Source organism: Scomber scombrus, chromosome 8 (genome assembly GCF_963691925.1).
Source record: "Scomber scombrus chromosome 8, fScoSco1.1, whole genome shotgun sequence".
In the NCBI taxonomy this organism is placed as follows: domain Eukaryota; kingdom Metazoa; phylum Chordata; class Actinopteri; order Scombriformes; family Scombridae; genus Scomber; species Scomber scombrus.
Window position 1 is genome coordinate 24,755,323 of NC_084977.1, and position 20,337 is coordinate 24,775,659.

Genomic DNA, 20,337 nt, shown 5'->3' on the forward strand with positions numbered 1-20,337 from the left:
TTGAAATAACAACAACACATGATGATAGCACCATATGAAAGTTGATAAACCTGCAGGAGGGGGAGAATCATATCCATAAATAAACTAGAGTGAACACAAATTGGATTATCATCCAAGCCTGCAATTCAATCTTGATATCATATTCATTTAGAATAGGGCACACCAATTTCAACCCACTTCAGGCCTGCACTTGTGCAAAATATTTAAATTTTTAAAGGATGGATAAAAAAACAATAAAAGGATGTTGAATTCAGGATAAATTACAAGAAAATCAGTGTTCATTACATTGAAAATATGTTTCTTATGTTCTGAGTCCTGGGTTGAAAAAAGTTGAAGAACCTTTGACCCATTATGTACTGTAGGTCATGTTCATATGGTTGAGCACCCTTGAAGCTCCTGTCCTGCGTGGTGCTGATAAATCACAGCATCATGACATCTGTCTGGCTTTAACCCAGAAGAGATGTGTGAGGCATGCAATGCCTCAGCACTTCTCCAGGAGCTCTTGTGAACAGGATAGATGTGGGTGAGGGGGGCGGAGAAGGAGACAGGGAGAACCAAGTGGACAGTTGCGTGGACAGACTTGAGACTCTGAATGTAGTCTGATGCAGCGCAGGCGGTATTTACGCTCTGACGGCTGCGGGATCCGGGAGCCGGATATATTTAGCCGCCTAGAGATATCACGCCGAGATGAGATTTCAAAGTGAAGTACCTGTTTGAAGATGCATGGCATTCCACAAGGGTGGGCAAGGGCTACTGGGTATAAATCTAGCACCCCAGCACCTGGTGTGAAGACAGGGAGGGAGCGTGACACCTAAGATTTAGAATGACTTACACACAACCTGTACATGTGTAAACTACACACTCATCCGTATAAATTTACACACTACTTATGAACGGAAAAGACCAGACACATCACTTAAAACACTTTTAAAACATCTGCAGAGCTGCACACACACACACACACACACACACACACACACACACACACACACACACACACACACACACACACACACACACACACACACACACACACACACATGTATAGACTGTGCATATTACTTTTCCCCTGTGCCTTTCCCTTTCTGTTAAATCTAATTCCCCTGGATGTTCTCAGTGTCATCCATCATGGTCTGATCTTTGCTGGAGGAGATCCTGAGAGCCACAGAGTTAGAGTGAATAGAAACGACACTTTGTGTTGTATCACAGTCATCTACTCAATACACCTGGAATGACACAATTTTGATAACACTGTCATGGAAAAGAGAATTGTTTTATATGTGAACATTTGCATGAGACGGAGAAAGCTTCCAAACATTATATTAACCCATTGGTGGCTAAATAGTAGGGTTATATCTTTGGCATCTATGTAAAGCAGGCCAGGCAAACGAATGATCAGTGTTCACCCACTAGTGAGAATATGAGTTGCTTCACCTTATGTTGTTACCATTATTTTCACATTAAAAGTATCTGATGTTATTTGCCTTATTCTTACTGCATCTTTTGTGTCATGGGATTTTCAAAGATTTCTCAAGATTTTACATGCCCCATTTTACAGGAAATGAATACATGTAATAGATTATGGTATTTTTGTTTCCCTTCTAAATTTCTGTAATATTTTGAGAACATCCCAACCTAAATTACTTTAACAGCTTATCTTGGTGTCAAGATTCATCTGGCTACTCTCTGATCCCAATTTTGGTTTGCGGATAGAGTCTCAAAAGACCTTCTTGTTCCAGTAAAGACTGTAGGAGACTAGTCCTAATCAGGGTTTATTCCCAGGATAGTTATGATATTAAAATATTAGAAGGCCTTACTAGAACCCTTCCCTGTTGATCCCTGCATGCCACAAGCCATTTCCTCCTGTGGATGACACGAAAATAAAATCGTTATTGGGCGTCTCTGTGTCTTTATGTGTACCCCCCCACAACACACACACACAGACACACACACACACTCCCCATCTATCTGTGGAACAGAGGAATGACTCTCATGGACTCCCTGTTTGTGAGGAATTTGCTTGGCTGCAGATTAGATTTTCAGGAATCTGCAATGTCAATGACACTTTAGGCAGCTGTGTTAAAACGGGACGGCATGGTGTATCTGTGTGTATCTGTGTATCTGTGTGTGTGTTAGAGAGAGAGCGAGATGGGCTTACTTTGTAAAACCACCACTCGCGTATTCCGTTACCCCGAGCCTGTGACTCATTAATCAAATATTCATACATCCCTTGTAAATACACCGAGAACACAGTCAACCCTCATAGAATTCTGTGCCCCCTAGCACAAATGCTCTTTCATGTTTCTGACAAAAATCCCCAAATACCCCATCCTCTCCCCACGCCACCCTCCTATCCATTCAACCCTTCCGCTTTATTTCCATCTTCCAAAGCAGAAGAATGTTGCCGGGTCCTTTTGCTTCTGCATACTTGATGGTCCCGCTCTGTCCACACAGCCGGTCGGTCGTCGACTAAAAACAACCACGGATGAACACACAGATCAGACAGTGGATCTAAATGATGCCTTTATATGCTTTGCCGTTGCTTCTCCGTGGTAGACAAGAGAACAGATGAGGGATTCTTCTTCTTTTCTGTCCATCCATTCTCACCCTTGCCCTGGATCTCCCACAGACGGGACAGTTCCCTCCTTTAAAAAGCAAGGCTCATCATAATACAAGAATTTGTATTGTACGGGAAAACAGTCCGGCATAGCTCAAACTAAGGGGGCAACAGACAGATTATCCATGGTAACAGAGCTTTGCACACAAGGATATTTTCTTTTCCTCCACAGAGGAACACAGTTGCCGCCAGTGTCACTGGGTCACATATTTTCCAGTCCCTGGTTAATGGGCTGTATAGATGGTTAGCACGTACGATTAGTTTTAATCTACTACATTTGACTGGGAGAGAAAGGGATTGAATACATTTCAACACACCACTGAGATTTGCATCCAGCACTGAAAATGGAGCAAACAATTTTTTAGTCTACCAGAGACGATTCGAATTCTTCAAGTGGACCCAAAAGAAGCAAACCGATTAAGAAAGTCGAATATTGTGATTTTATTCAACTTTTTTTTTGCCCAGCAGTGTAAAAGATATTTTACATTACAGAGATTAGTTAATTTATGCAAACGGACATGCAGGTGTGTCAATGCCACAAAGCATATAGTCAGAATACTTCAGTGTTTTGAAATGATAAATCAAAGTGCATGATCAAGTTTTGTGATTTTGTTAAGTCTTCTAGCATACTTCTTCATTTCTAGTTCATTGCAGTGTAGTTACAGTAAAAGTGTTTTGTAAAAAGAGAAAATACCATTTAGTCTCACTGTAGAATGATAGACTTTTAAATAAAAATCCCAATAAGGAAATATATTTAGAAACATAGAATGAAATGTTAAAAATCCCCTTTGTATGAAAAATTGACCTACCAAAATGCTTTGAAATTTTTGATCTAAATTGCGCATTACACAAAATATATACAAATAACATTGATTTTGACTGCTAATATAGTATCTCTGCACTTACTTTGTGATTTATATTGCTATTCCCTAGAAGTTTTTTTTCTCCATGTGCTTTGTAAATGGGTGTTAGACATATACAGCAGATACTTTTACATCCAAAAACATCTTTTCGTAAAGGGTGATTTATAACAGATTGTGCCTAAACAGCACCTGACACATTTTACCATTTGACAAACTCTAACCACTGGTCACTTTCACTGTAATGCGTAACTGAGTCAAAATTAATACCACAGAGGCAAGCAAACAATCATATCATCACACAACACCATCATATATTACTGCTAAGATGAAAGCTCTAGCGTGAATAAAAAGATATGTTGGCAGAATTATGAAGAGAGTGTCCTTCAAAGCACGTATCCCATTTGTTTCAGTTGTTGAGGTGTTTCAGATGGGTGAAAAATGCATCTTATTTGATGAAATATTCTTGGTGGAGAAGTTCGGAAGAGTTACTTAGTTCAGTCTATCATCAGAGAGCCCTTGGACCATATAAATGAAAGCTTTTACCACACTCCTTCCAGCAATACACTCATACTAACCACATTAAAGAGACTCTGTCCAAATACTGTAGGTGTGGCCCTATGCTAAAAAAAGATTTTAAAGCGGACTGGTCCTGATTTCAGGGACAGTTATACCTCCACTGCAACAGATTTATCGATGTATTTACAAAGCAGGTCAGTGTGGGAGTGCTGAACTGGACTTAATGCTTATTACAAGCCTTGAGACTTCTTCAATATGTTTTAGGTATAAGACAAATCCTACACCAAATCTTCCAAAATATGGCATGTTGATATAATGGCTGTCAACAGCTACTCTCAAGTTTAAAAAGTTACGATGGTGCAAAATGACTAATGTTTGTCTAGATGTTCTTATTCTCTAGATGAGTATATATATAAAATAAAAATAAAAATGCTTCATAAAATTTAGCAGAGCACAAAAAATTTCCAAACATTTTCCGACAAAATGTTCAGCAAGCTCACATTGCCAGGCACCAAATATAAATCTGCAAGTAATTAACAGTTTTGGCTAAAATTGCACAGCAACAAAGTTTCCAGGATGAATAAACTGAATTACTGTAGCTGTGTAAAGTTTTATAACCTTCAGTGTCACAACTGACAACAACAGCAAGCTTTGGATACCAAACTGCTTTTAAAATTTTAAAAGAGAAAGTTCCATGTCAATAGTCATAATCACTGCTATCAAAGCAACACAAAGTCCCCGGCAGTGGAGACTGTCCTCTGTGGATCACGTATGAAGGGCCACTCTCTCTTCTCTGGGGTCAGTGCCGCTGACAGGTCGTAGTCTTTGCCATGACCTTGCACGAAAGTGAATGCTGGGTATTTATCTTTCGCTGAGGGCTGCAGCACCTGAAACAACAAGAGGCCAGTACTTCAGAGAAGTGCTTGTGTTACAGTACATTTTATAAGAGTTTGAATTTCATCTCTCGACCAAACATGGGGCCTCTTCTCACCCGTTGCATTCTCTGTCAGGTTGCTACCAGAGATATGACATTAATTTTAATTCACAGGACTACAGTCTCACAACGTTTAAGAGGAAAAGACTGGTTTACATCTACCAAACCTGCTGACTGGTTTGAGAAGCCAAGTAAGAAGAGAGTCAGATTCGTGGCTAAATGGTGCCACCTACTGGCCAACTTGTACCACACTGACAGACACACTTGCCAGTACACAAAACATTATTAATACACAGACAGTTGTGGTCACATAATAATAATTATGAAATGAGTAATGAAATTGTGGAGTTTTCTGTTTTGTTGCCATTTCCCACCTTTGACAGCTCTTTGCTGATTCTCTCAAAGTCTTGGACACTTCTGGAGTAGAAACCTATCGTGCAGCTTGGGTCCATCTTGCTGAAAGGCATCTTCTTCGGTGAGGGGCAATGATATGACTAGACAAAAAGAGACAAACTACATCTGAAAATATTCAGACCAGGTAACATTTTGATGAATGATATCCTATTTATCTGCTCTCACAGCATCCATAATTTTACAGGACTGGTGTGTTGTCACATTGTACTGTATACCATGACATGTAAAAGCATAAAACAAAGTTACTATACGGAGCAGTGTGCTGATTTTTATGTATGGGTCCTGAAATATTCAGGCTCACTGTACCTGATCCTGTATTTGCCGTATTTCTCTTAAGTGGCAGCTTCTTCTGAGCAGCAAATAAATCAGTAGATAGGGACTTAGTAATTGGGCCCATGGCTGCTTTAAGATTCATACCCTTAAGTACTAACAGAAACTATTAAATTCACATTACTGGGGCCCCAGTCAGCTCGTCTGTGTAATTTCACATTACCTGGAGAGGGAAATCGCTGGTGCTGACATCCACAAAAGACTGACAGTAATGAGGGTCCATGTAAATCAAGCTGTCATCTGCAAGGACAAAACAAAAGACAAGTTATTCAAAAACATCGGATTATTACAAAAACGCGCTTCTCTCCAATTTCTATGCAGAGTAGCTCAAAGTCACCTGCTTGGCCTACTGTTAGGCTTGTGTGCGTCAAATATGCCTCCCAGAAGGTTGTTGCTTTTTAATATCCACCGGGGTGGATTAAATTCTACATAATCAGATGCGTTTGTACAAGCACATCCTTTACACCCACAAAAAAGAGGTTGTCATTTAATTTTTGTGTGGGGGAATTACTTTTACAAACACGCAATTATATGCGACCATTTGCATATGATAAATGCAGCGCTGAGCTGCGCCTTGGCAGGGAGAATGTATTGCTTGTCATTTAGACATCATCCACCACTGTATTTCAAATTGGTAAAATGTAAATGCGTAAATATTGACTGCCAAGATGTACAACTGAAGGTTCCTTCTGGCTGCTGAAGGTGATGAAGAGTGGCTCACTTTGGGGCCCGGATGAAATTTAATGCATACCTCCTATGGAAATCAATTACAGCTTACAACTTGGGAGGTTTACTTGTGATAAATGGGTGAGGCTTTGATGGGTCAGAGAGAATAAAGTAAGCCCTGCTTCACTTGCCTCCATCTCCACTCCTCTCCGCTTTCCTCACGCAAACAGGAATACATTAACTTACTTTGTCTCTTCACATAAGAAGGGTATATTATGCAAAATAATCTGTTATTCACACCGACCACTCTCTGTGTGTCTTTCTCTGTTTTCCATTACGCAAACACTAACCTTGAAATCCTACAAAGTAGCAGGCCTGTTTGGGCTTCCCTCCAATGATGCCTATGCAGTAATCCAGACTCAGTATGCTCTACATGCAGAGAAAAGGGCAGAGAAACATACAGTAAATGTGACTGGGAGCCTTATTACTATGTTTTAAAAACAAAAAAAGATGTTCTTAGCATGATAATTAATATTTCTTCTACCATTGTGAAAACCCTCATTCAGCAGCAGTGCAAGACATGTAAAAAATGTAACTACTTTGACTGACTTGTAGTTCTAAAATCTACCCTAACCTACATGCATGCCTCACCTTTGTAAAGTTAAAGTAGTCAGGGTTGGTTCTCTCCCCTCCCAGCCGCACAGGGACGAGGATGATGACAGCTCGACTGTCTGGCAAGGCGGAGGCAGATGCTGGTTGGTTGTTCTGTAGGGAAGGAGGGGCGTCTGATCCCTCAGCAGAGGCCTGCCCTGCTGTCGGTACCCTGTGGCTATCGATGACATCAGCATTGTACACTGTGGAGGATCAATAACACAAAGGTCAGATGGAGGTCTGCATGTCTGGCCTGTCTATCTATGTATTCTGTCTGTTCATCAGCCTCTGAAATTTGAGTATGATGTCTTTATTTTTGGTTATGAGATGCTGATGAAGGTTCTTCTGTCACATACTTGCATGCAATAATGTCCAATTACATGCATATTTTATAAGGGTTTTGCAGAAATTTCATCATATTCACTGTATGTCTTTTTAAACAATATCATCTCTCTTGTTACCCGATCACAAGTCTTTAATTGTTTTATTTTTGACTAATATAATTATTTCTTTTTGTGTTTTTTGGTTAAATCAAACCATGTGAAAGATGTAAGAGTTGGATTCACTCCTGCTTTGCCATTTTCTCTCTGTGACTTTCAAACCTCTAACACACTGAGAAACACACTCACACAATCACATATCTTCTGCTTTAGGTACAGAGAAGACAAACATGAATCAAATCCAGGTTATTGGGGTTAAGAAGAGGTAAGACTTGAAGCTAGTAGATTTGGAATTGATGTTTTTTTTGGGGAATAGACACAGTGAGAGTCCTGTCACCGCTCTCGGCACCTCCGCAGTCTCCCAGGAGCAGCAGAGAGATGGTTGGAAAAGAAGGGTCAGTTTGGGCGTCGTGCCCAGCATCCTGTTTTTATCAACAGCAGGCTCATCTTTCATACCTGTGCAGTCCTGGGAGACATAAGCAGTTATACCCGCCAAGCCAGGGTCCATCGCCTTCTCAACAGCTTTCCTAAGAGAAAGAGAGAAATACAGAAATACAGATAGTGAGTGAGGGAGTTCAGGTTTACATCTGAAACTTAATGTATCTAATCAGTTCATCTATTTTAAAGATCTAGATATTAATAACAGTATAATTAAAGAATTAAGTGCTAGAAAACTGAGTTAAAATAATCACATAGCCACGGATTAACATATTGCTAGTGACACCTGATGTGGCTACTAGCTTATATATGAATTATTTCATTTTTTCCGCAAGCTGTTTATACAACTTGAGATATTTAACATATTGTACACACACATACAGTAACATAAAGCTTCATTACTACAACATAACTTTGTCTCCTCCTGTACAGCTAAACCCAGATTTTGTAGTTGGTCCAATAATTTTAATATATTCAGCACTCCTATAGTGATATCAGCACGTTTTTCTACATCCAATCTTGTGCTACCTTCTTCTTCTTTACCAAGATGTTTTACATTCATGCCCCAAAATTGTGGCTTTATTTTTATTGTCACAATAACAGTAAATGTGCTGAAACAATCAATTATACAATTGACATAAAATTATTGATGATAATCATTATCGATTAAACTGACAATTATTTTCTTGATTAATTGATTGTTTGGGCCCATAAAATGTCCGAAAATGTTGATCACTGTTTACCAACACCAAGATAATATCCTCAAATATCTTCTGTTATCGCAAGCAACAGTCCATAGCCCAAATATATTCAGTTTATTGTCATTGAAAACTAAAGAAAAATGAAAATATTAACATCTGAAAAGCTGAAACTAGAGAATTATTCCAAAGCAAAAAATGTCTCAAAGCGATTAATCGAAATACCAATTAAAAATGTCCTCAATTAAAACCTTTCCTTTACTCCATAATTACACCTACTTGAGGATGTGTGCCACCACAGCAGGTCCATACCAGTCCCCTGCCTGTTTCCCCATTGTCAGGCCTAAGTAGATGAGCCTGTGGAGGCCCAGTTGGGCCGAGGGGCTGTCCCCAAACCACGACACCAGAGTACGGTGGTACATCTCTTTCAAGTGGGAATCTGCCTCTTCTGCAGATCCTGGGACCTGGGCTTGAGGTATAGGTGGAGATTCAGGATCAGATGGACTTTGGGAGCCCTGCAAAGAAGCCTCTAGGGAGGCCACCAGACGCTTGGCAGCAGTGGTAGTCCACGTCTCAGTGTCTAAAGGCTGGAGCTTCAGCGCCTCTGACCAGGTCCAGTCTGTACAGAAATGCAAAATAAAGTTTTAAAGTCGCATATGAAAACAAATGTATTTAAGAGCTAGATTTACTTATCTCAGCATCCTCTTCTAAATCTCTTCTTAAAACTGATATTCAGTGTATGTTTTGGATTATATGTTTTTACTGTAAAGCACACAGTAACACGTTTTTGAAAGGTGCTATGAGAATAATATTATTTCATTTCTTGACAAAATTGTGGAAGAGTGATAAAAGCATCAAGCTAGAAATCACAAGACAAGACAAAAGTTCTTAGTTTTAGTGAACAACTCAATCAATATGAAAGATTCATGATGAAAATTATAGGTAGATATTTAATATATAATAATAGATCAAATATTTAGAAAAATAATACTTGAAAGAAACTTGAAGAAAAAGGTATGCCTGTGGAGATTAGATTTAACATTACATATTAAAAGAAATCAGTTCAATGCAGTATAAACTTAAAACTATGAAATGTTCCGGCGCCTAAGTGATCTGCTGGTTGGGACACAAACCACATAACTGCCACACCTGCAGTTCGACGCCAGCTGTGGAGCTGTGCTGCATGTCAAACTCCTTTCCTGACCCCTCTTTCCTATCTCTCTACACTTTTAACAGTCAAATAGAGGAAAAGATTAAAAAACCAACCAACTACAAAATGTTTCTTTTGAGGTATTCTGAAGCAAAATGCGAATAAACCGAGTGATTTAAATGCCTGAACCCTGACAACACTGAAAATAGCTTAAAAAGTCGAACATAGAACATCAAGATCTAAGTTTTAGTGAAGAAAGAGGCTACGGTTCTTAAAAACCTGATATCACTGATGAGATATAATGAAAGGTAATAATATTAAATGGATCTCTGTGAGTGCTTTCTGAACCAGATCATTCAACACATAAAAGTTCCATTTCAAACATCCCCATTAAGAACAAAAAGTCTTTCAGAACTTGTGAAATTTAAGGTTTTTGTCTTAAACAGACAGAACTGTGTGCGCTTCAGTAACAGAAAAGGTGTCATTCTGTTCAATTAGAAGTTTGAGTGTCCCAGTATTTCACTTTAATTGTGCCTTAGCCTTACAAACAGGGTGGGAGCTGGAGGTGGAGAGAAGGGGAGTGGCTCTGGCTATAAAATGGGCAAGAGTACAGTCTAAGGCATTAACAAAATGACCTTGATCCAAAGTGAATCAAAGTGAAATTGATCAATAAATATCCTTAAGTAGCCATTAGTCATTTTATAGAGAAATATTTCATTAGTGACATATTTTAGATTTGACAGAAGAACAAGTTTTAAATATTGTTTTCTAAATGACTGCATTAAACTGGCAGTCATCTCATTATGTAGACCCATAAAGTCTAGGACACTTCAGAGACAATAGATCTCACAGCGATGTGAGGAATTCACTCATTTTAAATGACCCATCAAATAAATTCAATTTTGTTTTAGGATGAGAAGGAAACTCAAGAAAATGGCTGCAGGTCTGACTTTCCTGCTCAGAAAAAAAAAGTGAACAGTGAGATGATTACTGATGTAGGCAAAAAAAAAAATTTGAATCTGTTTTGCTTATGTTTGTTTCCTGCTACTGTATAGTTACCACTTTCCCCTTTTTGCTCACAACTCACAGACATGATTTATAAGTATATATTTCTTTGTATTAATGAGTCAAGAAGTCAAAATGGTTAGTGTAAATTAGTGATTTTAGACTACTACTACTTCCACCTGTGTCTTCAAGGTGGAAAAAATCGAATTCTTCCCTTGGGGTTTTTTGTCGACACTTTTCACGCAAATTGTTGAAGTAACTGGACGGAGTCTCGGCTCAGGTGTGGTACCATCGTTTCACTGACCTCGGCCCAAGAAGTGCAGTATGAGTGCTTGAGCCAGCATCATCTGTCCAGCCCTCAGCATGCAGCCCCATCCACAGTCGGAGGTCAGGATGGAGCCAGGCAGAGGAGGGAACTCCTCCCTGTAGGTCAACCACACACGGGATGCAAAATCCTTCCGGAAAGCCTCTGCGTTCCCCATAATGAAGTCCTCATCTGAGGCTTCGTAGCAGGCTTCCTCTGTAGGATTGTCGTCATCTGAGGCACACACAAAAAACAAGTTCACTTTTTTCTCCTGGTGTCACCTGAAGATGACACACTGAATCTAACCAATTGTTGTTGTAATGTGATTATTACTGTCTCTAGAGCTGCAACGATTACTGGATCAACAGAAAATTAATCACAAACTATTTTGATAAATGAATAATTGTTTTAGTTAATTGATGGTTCCAGCTTTTCAAATGTGATGATTAAATGCGTTTTCTTGTCATACATGACAGTTAACTGTATCTCTTTGGGATCACACAAGATAAGATATTTGAAGATGCCACCTTTGACTCTGAAAAATTATAATGGGCATTTTTCACCATTTTCTTAGATTTCATGGAACAAATGATTAATCACAAAGTAATTGTCTATGATTATAAACTGAATATCTTTGAGTTGTGGACTGTTGGTCAGGACAAAACAAGACATCCGAGTTATCTTGGGGTTTGGGAAACAGTGTTTGACATGTTTCACCTTTTTCTGACATTATAAAGACTAAACATCTGATCGATTAATCGAGAATACAACTTACAGATAGTTCAGTGATAAAGAAATAATCATAAATTGAAGCCCTAAAGTGTAAGTTTTAATAGTACCTGCCAGGAGTTGTTCTGTGTATGTGTGTGTGCACCATACTGTACCTTCAGCCTTAAAATGGTAACATTTTCCCAGTAGCAGAACAGGGGAATTTCTACTGAATGAGGTCTTAGACTTCAGAGCCCAACCTAAGACACACAACAAACAGACATTATGTCATGTTATGGTTGACGACTGGGAAAAATAGCTCTAAGACATAATATTTACTTAGTTGACCGGCACACCTACAGTAAAATACCTATCACTCAGTGTTCTGGCTCAGTCCCAAGACTCATGCAGAGTACAGTTACTGTAGTACAATTATCTGTTAGTCTCTACTTAATGTTACATAAATAGCACTGGAATAACCATTAGTGTTTTTTAAAAAGCAGACAGCAACATAGTAGAAACTTTAAGCAAGCTGAAAAGAGCACAATGTCACACTCAAACCAGAGTGGACTGTATGACGAGGACCTATTTTAAGACCTGACTCAACAGCAGTAGGTTCTTTTCTCATTAAATTCTTGAAAAGCAGATTACTAACATGGGAGGCAGGGCTGTTCAGTGGTGGAAAATAACTAAGCACATTTACTCAAGTACTATACATAAATACAATTTTAAGGTACTTCTCCTTTACTTCAGTATTTCCACTTGATGCTACTTTAAATTTCCGCTCCACAACATTTCAGAGGGAAACATTATACTTTCTACTCCACTACATTTATTTCACAGCTTTAATTACTTTTTACATTATGATTTGACACATTGGATAATATAACAAGCTTTTAAAATAAGCCCATTGTTAAAGATTAAACCTGCTGTTTCCAACCTTTTTGGCTCATATTTATCTGGTGACCCTTTGGAGGGAACTACATAACATCAAATTAGCTCCACCTCCAGGATTTACAACAATAACATGCTGCTTACTCACTGATGCTTGAGTATTAATAATCTCATGATATCTTATATAAATAATATATCAGTCAGAGGAACCAAACCACTATTTTTATTGTTAAAACTAAAGTAGGATCTTTCATACAAGAGTTTTCTTGTAATGGAGTAGTTTTACTTTCACTTAAAGCCCCCCCCCCCCTTCACTCATTAATATGTTTTTCTTTTTGTGTGTACTGGCCTTAAGCTAATCACTTACTGTACTTCACATTGTGCCACACTGACAAGAACTTTGTCTTCAATTTTTCCACCTCGTCGCTCCCTTTATTCTCCATTTGGACCACAGAGGAATGTAACCCATTCCCACACTGCAGACAAACCCTGGTACACAGTGTACACGTACACACACACACACACACACACACACACACACACACACACACACACACACACACACACACACACACACACACACACACACACACACACACACACACAGAGAGAGAGAGAGAGAGAGAGAGAGAGAGAGAGAGAGAGAGAGGGTGAGGGTGAGAGAGAGAGAGAGAGAGAGGGAGAGGGAGAGAGAGAAAGAAAGATATATTTGACTGTAGCATTTAGCAGTATACCTCTTCAAAGCAATGACAAAAAATTGCAGTGAGCATGTCGTTTACCTTAGAGCTTCCTCAATACAGCCTTTTCTCCGCTCACATCCGCTTTGTAGCTCCTCACAGAGCGTCACATTGTGTTATACTAATAATTTCCCACACCGTGTGTCGCCCATGACTTGTAACTAAACCAAACACAGCCCTGCGACTGCCAATGTTTACAATTTGAGGAAGTAGAGGAGTTGGAAGTCAGCTGATCTCGCGGTGTTTCCGTCGGAGCGGAGGAAACATGGGGAGGCTCGATTTATACTTCGTGTCAGCCCGAGTGGGCGGCGTTTAAGTCGTTTGCATGCTATTCACCGCCTCAAACGCATTCTTCTCCTGCGTTGGACCAAAACAAGCGCGCTTTGTTGTGTAAATGCCGGGCGACGAATAAAATGCCACATCTGCTTTTTTTAACCATTTATCACGCCACTTTTAATTACTTTCCACAACTAAATTGCTGTTATTGCAGTAATGTGTTGCTTCATGCCATCCAAAGATAATTTACCTTTGAGAACTATGGAACTATAACTATGGAAACCCATTTCCGCCAATGTGATGAAAGCCATTATAATGAGAAACTTTCTCAAAATAATGACTTATCTTATGACTTATTAGCATCTCATTATTTTTAGATACCAAGTCATTATATTGAGTTACATAATTCATTATTTTGAGATACTAAGTCATTATTTTGAGAAAGCTTCTCATTGACTTACAGGATCTTACATCACACATCATAAAAACCTTTTTCTTTTCTTTTCTTTTTTAAATTTTATGTAGAAATGTTTACCAAGATGACATCTAATAAAATAGACCTGTGTCTGCAAATAGTTTTTTTTCTTTTTTTATTCTATGCAACTTCATAACTCGTTTATATCTTTTTATAAGTAGTAGTCCATAATTGAAATGTTAATTTTCGTGCAGCTGATACACATTCTTGTGTATAAATTATTATTATTATTGTAAAATTCAAAAATCAGCATTCAAACATGTTATATTCTTCATATTCTATAAAATGTTCGCCTGGACCATAAAATAGTGATTGTAAATAAGATAAGATAAGATATTCCTTTATTAGTCCCACAATGGGGAAATTTGCAGTATTACGGCAGCAAGTGGACAGTAAAAATAGAAGAGCATCAATAAGAAAGAATAAAGAACAATAAATAAGTATGAAAAACAATAACAATAATAGTAGAAATATATAATTTAAAAAATAATTGTCACATTATTTACATTATTTACAGCACAACAGTCTTTTTTTTTTATTAATAAATATATTACACTCTTCATCAAGGATTAATAAAACATTTATTAATGGCTGACAGGGGATTTATGAATGTGAATTGGTGTAAAGACAAATTATTAACAGTAGGGTTAATTGGTACACTCAGGGGCGATTCTAGGATCAGACCTTTAGGGGGGCTCAGCTCCTAATGAGAATTTGACATACAATGCCCTGCAAGTGTTCAAACCCCCTGCTAAATTACTAATTTCACTGGATAACATAAATTACAACAAGAAATATTAATACATAGTAGAGTGGTCTACTATAGTGTATAATAATGATTGTTCCGAATAAACAATCACATAATTCTACAAAGAGTAGAAAGTTAATGAACCCTGAGGGAAAGACAATATTAATGACAGAACTATCCAAAGTACATTAGACCTGTTAAAATAAAACCATTTGAACCTGTAGCATAATTGTTCGTCCCATCTCTAACAGACAGGCTCGCAAAATAATTAAAGTTGTATAAAATAATTTTTAGGAGAAAAATACAATGATCTATTTATTTCTAGGGGGGCTGAGATCAAATTTATGGGTGCTTGAGCACCTATGAAAAGGGTCTAAAATCGCCACTGGGTACACTTACCCCAACAGTTAAGAACATTGTTATAAAATTAGAAAAGTGATCAAAAAGTATTCAAATGTAATAAGTTGCACTATTTAAATTAAGTTTTTGAAATAGTTACATTACTTATTACATTTTGAATAGGGTGACTCTATTACATTTCTAAAGTAACCTTCCTGACCATGCGCACCACTGGTCCAGCTGATACGGTGCGCAGGGGCTTTTCATTGGGTGTGTTCTGTTGCACGCCATCACAGTCATTACGGTAGCGGTCCCATTCTCCGGTTTTCCCGTTTTTCCCAGTGGCCGTAGTGAGTGAGTGAGTGAGTGGGATCTCTGCCTGCTGCCTGCCTGGGAATTTCGTTTAAAGCACATCAGCGGCCACTGCCATGGCTGAACGCCGCGCCTTCGCCCAAAAAATCAGCAGGTAAAAAAACAAAACAACAACAACAAAAGGACTTGTGACTCTGCAGCGAGCTCGCCATTAAAAAGAAAAACCCCGTCGCTTTTTTTCCTCCTCCTATCTGCACCGCGGGGGGAACCCAGTGAAGGAGGCCCAGCCGCCAGCTCAGCCTGCCTGCACCGAGCTAGCCTTGCTTGTGTTAGCAACACAGCAAAAAAAAAAAGAAGATGCTCAGACCCACCCAGACAAGACAAGCAACACTACTCTGTTTTCCTCTATGTTAACGCGAACAAAGGGCCGAGGTAGCACATAGTTGAATTTAATGTATCCTTGCCAATGTGCAGTAGTGAGGTTTTTTTTTAGTCATTTGCGGTAAATGGGAGTCCCGTTATTTTTGGGGGACGGCTAGCTGTGTCTTTACTACTGTAGCTAACCATGGGCAAAGCTGGTGGAGATGGGACACAACTTGGATGAGTTATGATTTAAGTAAGAACACATAGAGATAAATAGAGAGGAGCATGTATAGCTATAATGCAGACAGTCCAGGGAACAAAAGTCTCCCTCAACAGCTATCAAATAGCGATATTATAATCTCCTCCCCGCCCCTCAGACAGATCAAATAATCTCTTTAACAAAGGGCTTTGTGCTAGCTGTCAAATACCATCATCCCTATATAGCAGGTAGGAAGATATGTGCAAGGCTCAGGTATTGGTGCACTGTTAAAAGTCTTCCACAGTTCTCAGTATTATCATGATTTTAATTACTGTCAATATCACTAAATTCCCAGCTAGTTAGGTCAGGATAGTAGTGACTGCTCAGTATGTATATATTTGCTATTGTGGTTCAGTATTTCCTCTGTCCCAACTTTCTTTACTGGATAAAATAAGTATTGACACTGTTTTGGAGGTTTTTATGATGTTGATCTGAGGTTATTGGGAAGAAGAGGAGTGTCTGTTACTTTTGTTTTTGTTGTCCCAAAATGGTGAAACTGTGGTTAAATCCCCAAAAAGACTGGGTGCATTTTAGGGTTGTGTTTAAAAAAAAAGAGAGAACAACAATTATTCATTACTTTTAATTTCAGAAATGCATTGGTGCGAATATATTTCCCATTAGTTAAATACCTACATCTAATTAGTGCAATCTCATATCGAGTTGTGGAAACTGGACGTGCATACTTACAAACTTACAGATGAGCGTGCACTGATATCTTGTTCACTTTACAATGTAATGCCATCCAGTTTTGCAATATGACAACGAACAGCCCTCAAATTTTATGTAGAAATGCAGCTTTCTTACTCAGCATTTATTGCTGATTGTTGTCCAATGGCATTCAATTATAATATTGTAGACGTGTTGTATGAATACGGCTGCTATTACTTACAAATTAGCAGATTAATGAACACTGTTAACCTTGGTGATGTTTAAATTAAGCTTTGGGGGAAAAAAAGCCCATTTCTTCTGCCTTTTTAAAGGAAGGATCACGTTTCAAGTCTGTCCAAAAACAATAGTCAGGTATGTTTTTCTTGTCATAATCATTCCTCCTGTTCATACTGACCATTAGAAGATCCTTTATAATGCACTTAAATTCGTAAATGATGGCTGCCAAAATCCACACGCCTCCCTCTGTACAAAAATGTATTGAAAAGTTTATCGCAAGTTCATATGAAGCTAGTCTTTTTAGTAAAACAGGGAAATAGCTGTTCAAGGAGATACAAAGAGGGTATATGATGCTATAAAGACTTTAAGTTTGGCAGATATCCACTTGATTTGACTAACCAAGACTGCTGAAGCCTCATATAAGCTTCAGATAAATGCTTTTTTACTCAAAAATGACTGTGTGGACACACTGTGGATTTTGTCCCCATCACTTACATTGAAAAAACATTTAAACGAGATCTTTTAATAGTCAGTATGAACAGGAGGAATGATTACAGCGAAGGAAACCTTCAAGACATACTTGAAAACACTGAATGTATCTGCTGACTTTTATTAATGGAAGTTTGTTTGCTTACGTCACATGTTGACACAAATTTAGTTACTCAAAGTGCCGCTGGCTTTGCCCAGAGCTTGAAATCACATGTCTCCACTGAATGGTTTGCTTATTTTTCTGATGTTCAATAGCCAGCATTTTATATTTTGTAACTAGGAGTTGTAGTTTTTACCGTCTCAGAAGTGGTAACCACAACGGCTCTTTTGCTTAATCGAGTTATTCCTCTGTGTAGTGACCAGCGCTAAGTAAAGGTCTGGTAAGAGGCATTGGGGAGGACTGAGGAATGTGTTTGTCAGTTAAGGGCCTGTGCAGAGGCAACCAAATCTCTACTTCAGTATATTATCCCGCTCAACTTTAGCTTGCAAGTTGGGTCCATACAGCTTTTCATTGAACCTTTTTGTTTTGCTTATAGGACACTTGCACACATTTTAATGTGTGCAAGTGTCCATCTGTAGTCTGTTATCTTGTTAAACAGCTGTGGATGGGTCATAGCAAAAAAGGGGTCTTAACTTGAAATGTATAAAAATATCCACTTTGATTTTGATTTTGATTCTGATGTCTGAAGCTTCTTCTTCTGAAGGAGGACCACACTCTTGAACATTGAACAGGAAGAAGGATTACAGGAAGCTTAACCTGTTTAAGTGTTTAATCTATGTACCTAACTATTGTTTAAGGACAGATTTACACTCCTACAGAAGCTTTGGTGAGTGACTTTTGCTGTGACCTCGCTGACTGATTCACAGCTAATCCCGGCACTCGGAGGTCAGCAGTTTGAAGTAACCTTCAAACAAGTTGCTGTAGCTTTCAGGATAGAGAGAAGAGAGCGAAAGAAAAATGGCTTGTTGTTTATGAAGAATGCTGTTAATTTTAATTGTTGTATTATAGTAAAGTAACCATGAGTCGTTGGTGTCTTTACTGTATCCTTGGTGTTAATTTTGTACATGCTTGTGTCACTTTGGACTACTTGCTACGTTGTTGTTTTTTTGTTCAAGGCAAAGGTCTCTGAGTGGTTTTTGTTGCTTTCTGTGATTTAAAAAGTTTGTGCATTTGTGCGACTGAACACTAAGAGCTTTGTTCTGACAGCTGGTCAGCCGCTGTGTTTTAATCGAACTGCAGTTCAATTGACCCCTTGTTTTGGTTTGTTTGCGTCGGTCAGGATGCAACAATCGCACTCAGGTCTGCTCCGAATTAATCGGTCCGAGACCACCAAAAAGTGGAGGGGTGGTCTCGATCTCTCAAAATTCTGTGGGAAACACTGGACATCATCAGATTATTTTCTAGTCACAGCCGCTCCTCGTTTTCAAACTATCATATGCCAAAAATGACTAATGCAAATGGTGTAACGTTGTGAAACTCAAGAGTGTTACATTTATTAATGTCCAGAAGATAAACACCAAAGTGACCTATGAGGAGTAGTCAGCTCAACTATAACGTATTTTGGTTTATTTAGAAATATGCGTTTGTGAAACCGAACCGTACCAAAGTCTGTATGCTACATTGTAACAATTTATTGGCTGCTGCGGACCAAACAATTGAACTAATAGGTCTGAAATTGCCCTGAGTGTAATTAAATGTCTTCAAATGAAAGGGAAAGAGAGAGAGATTCATCTTTTCATGAATGCTGATATTAATATTTATTCATGAATTTAAAACAGGCAGAAAAAAACCTGCAATTTACAAACCAGGAATGTTGAGATCATCATAAAATGTTGATTTAATGCAGAGTCGACACCTTGGTGGCGTGTATACCACTACAAGAAAATGAATAAATAAATAAAGTTGTGCTTTTATCATTTTTATCTGATATGAATTTGAAGGCTGCACATTATTCCTTATTATTGCTTTATTTAATTTTCACAGCAAAAATGTTGAATATCACTTGCGTTTGGAGGTTTAAAGCTTTGATTAAAACTGGTTTTGGAGCTTTTCTGTAGTTGATTTATTCCCCTGCCAGATTGCACATAAGGATGACACAAATAATCAATACTGTGATACATTTTTGATAAGCTATCACTCATTCCTTAGTTTGTTCTCTTTTAATACCGAGACAGGTTTTATTTCTTTTATCGCAGATATTCGAAATCTAGACGTTACTGTCTGGCAGTTCACTCTGTTATTAGTCTACACAGAAGTTCATTGTGTTTTTATCTTTTCCTCTTTAGGTACACAGGTGTCAGGATGTGTCATACATGACCGCCTTTCATTATTGATGTATTATACATATGTCTTCCAGTTTTATATATTGAAGAATTGCCTGTTCACATTACTGTTGTCGTTTTCCTGTGATTTCTTGCCCCTAATTTCAAATAAGCGGGCCATTTAGTGTGTAGATCATGACCCAGACTTTTAATATTGACCATATTTGCCCTCTTCCTCTCCTTCAATAACAGGACTGTGGCAGCAGAGGTCAGGAAGCAGATAGCTGGCCAGTATGGGGGCTCCCCACAGCTCTTCAAGAACCTCAACGTTGGGGCCGCAACGAGCAACACAGTGAGTATCCTCAAAGACCAGCGAAAGACCAGAGCCTGTTACTGACACCCTTACTTTTATTGGCAAGTGTTGGAGCTGCTAAAACGGCTGTCTGAAAACTTGTTAATCAGAACCTAACTGGGGCTGCAACAATTAGTCGATATAATGAAAATATGCCTATTTTCTGGTTTCTATGATAGTAGACTGAATATTTTTATGTTTGTGACAATAAA

The 20,337-nt window shown here is 38.5% G+C and overlaps 2 protein-coding genes across 8 annotated transcripts in view; one reads left to right on the top strand and one right to left on the bottom strand.

Annotated features, from left to right (window-relative positions):
- Positions 1–3,048: 3,048 nt before the first annotated feature.
- On the bottom strand, positions 3,049–13,546 carry atg4c (autophagy related 4C, cysteine peptidase). Its single transcript, XM_062424513.1, has 11 exons — positions 13,408–13,546; positions 12,996–13,117; positions 11,911–11,994; positions 11,027–11,260; positions 8,847–9,186; positions 7,888–7,958; positions 6,992–7,194; positions 6,691–6,769; positions 5,838–5,914; positions 5,305–5,424; positions 3,049–4,883 (listed from the first exon to the last, which is right to left on the bottom strand). Exons 2-11 carry the CDS (start codon positions 13,069–13,071, stop codon positions 4,716–4,718), a joined length of 1,452 nt encoding a protein of 483 aa, XP_062280497.1. The 5' UTR covers positions 13,072–13,117; positions 13,408–13,546; the 3' UTR covers positions 3,049–4,715.
- Positions 13,547–15,554: 2,008 nt separating this feature from the next.
- Positions 15,555–20,337, top strand: part of dock7 (dedicator of cytokinesis 7) — a 61,678-nt gene continuing 56,895 nt past the window's right edge. For 4 of the 7 annotated variants that reach the window (XM_062424490.1, XM_062424494.1, XM_062424495.1 and 1 more), the window contains exons 1-2: positions 15,584–15,669; positions 20,026–20,125. In XM_062424490.1, the coding sequence (XP_062280474.1) occupies positions 15,632–15,669; positions 20,026–20,125 (138 nt within the window). In that variant the 5' untranslated portion in view covers positions 15,584–15,631. Of the gene's footprint in view, positions 15,670–20,025; positions 20,126–20,337 lie in introns of all 7 variants that reach the window. The other 3 variants (XM_062424489.1, XM_062424496.1, XM_062424492.1) reach the window with 3 other exon arrangements.

What these genes read in the sequence shown, in the direction of transcription:
- atg4c (XM_062424513.1), bottom strand. Translation starts at nt 13,071, where the DNA reads ATGGAGAATAAAGGGAGCGACGAGGTGGAAAAATTGAAGACAAAGTTC. An exon ending in TTACCATTTTAAGGCTGAAG is followed by an intron (nt 11,261 to 11,910) that starts GTACAGTATGGT and finishes TGTGTGCCTCAG; the next exon opens with ATGACGACAATCCTACAGAG. An exon ending in CCAGCGATTTCCCTCTCCAG is followed by an intron (nt 5,425 to 5,837) that starts GTAATGTGAAAT and finishes CTTTTTGTCTAG; the next exon opens with TCATATCATTGCCCCTCACC.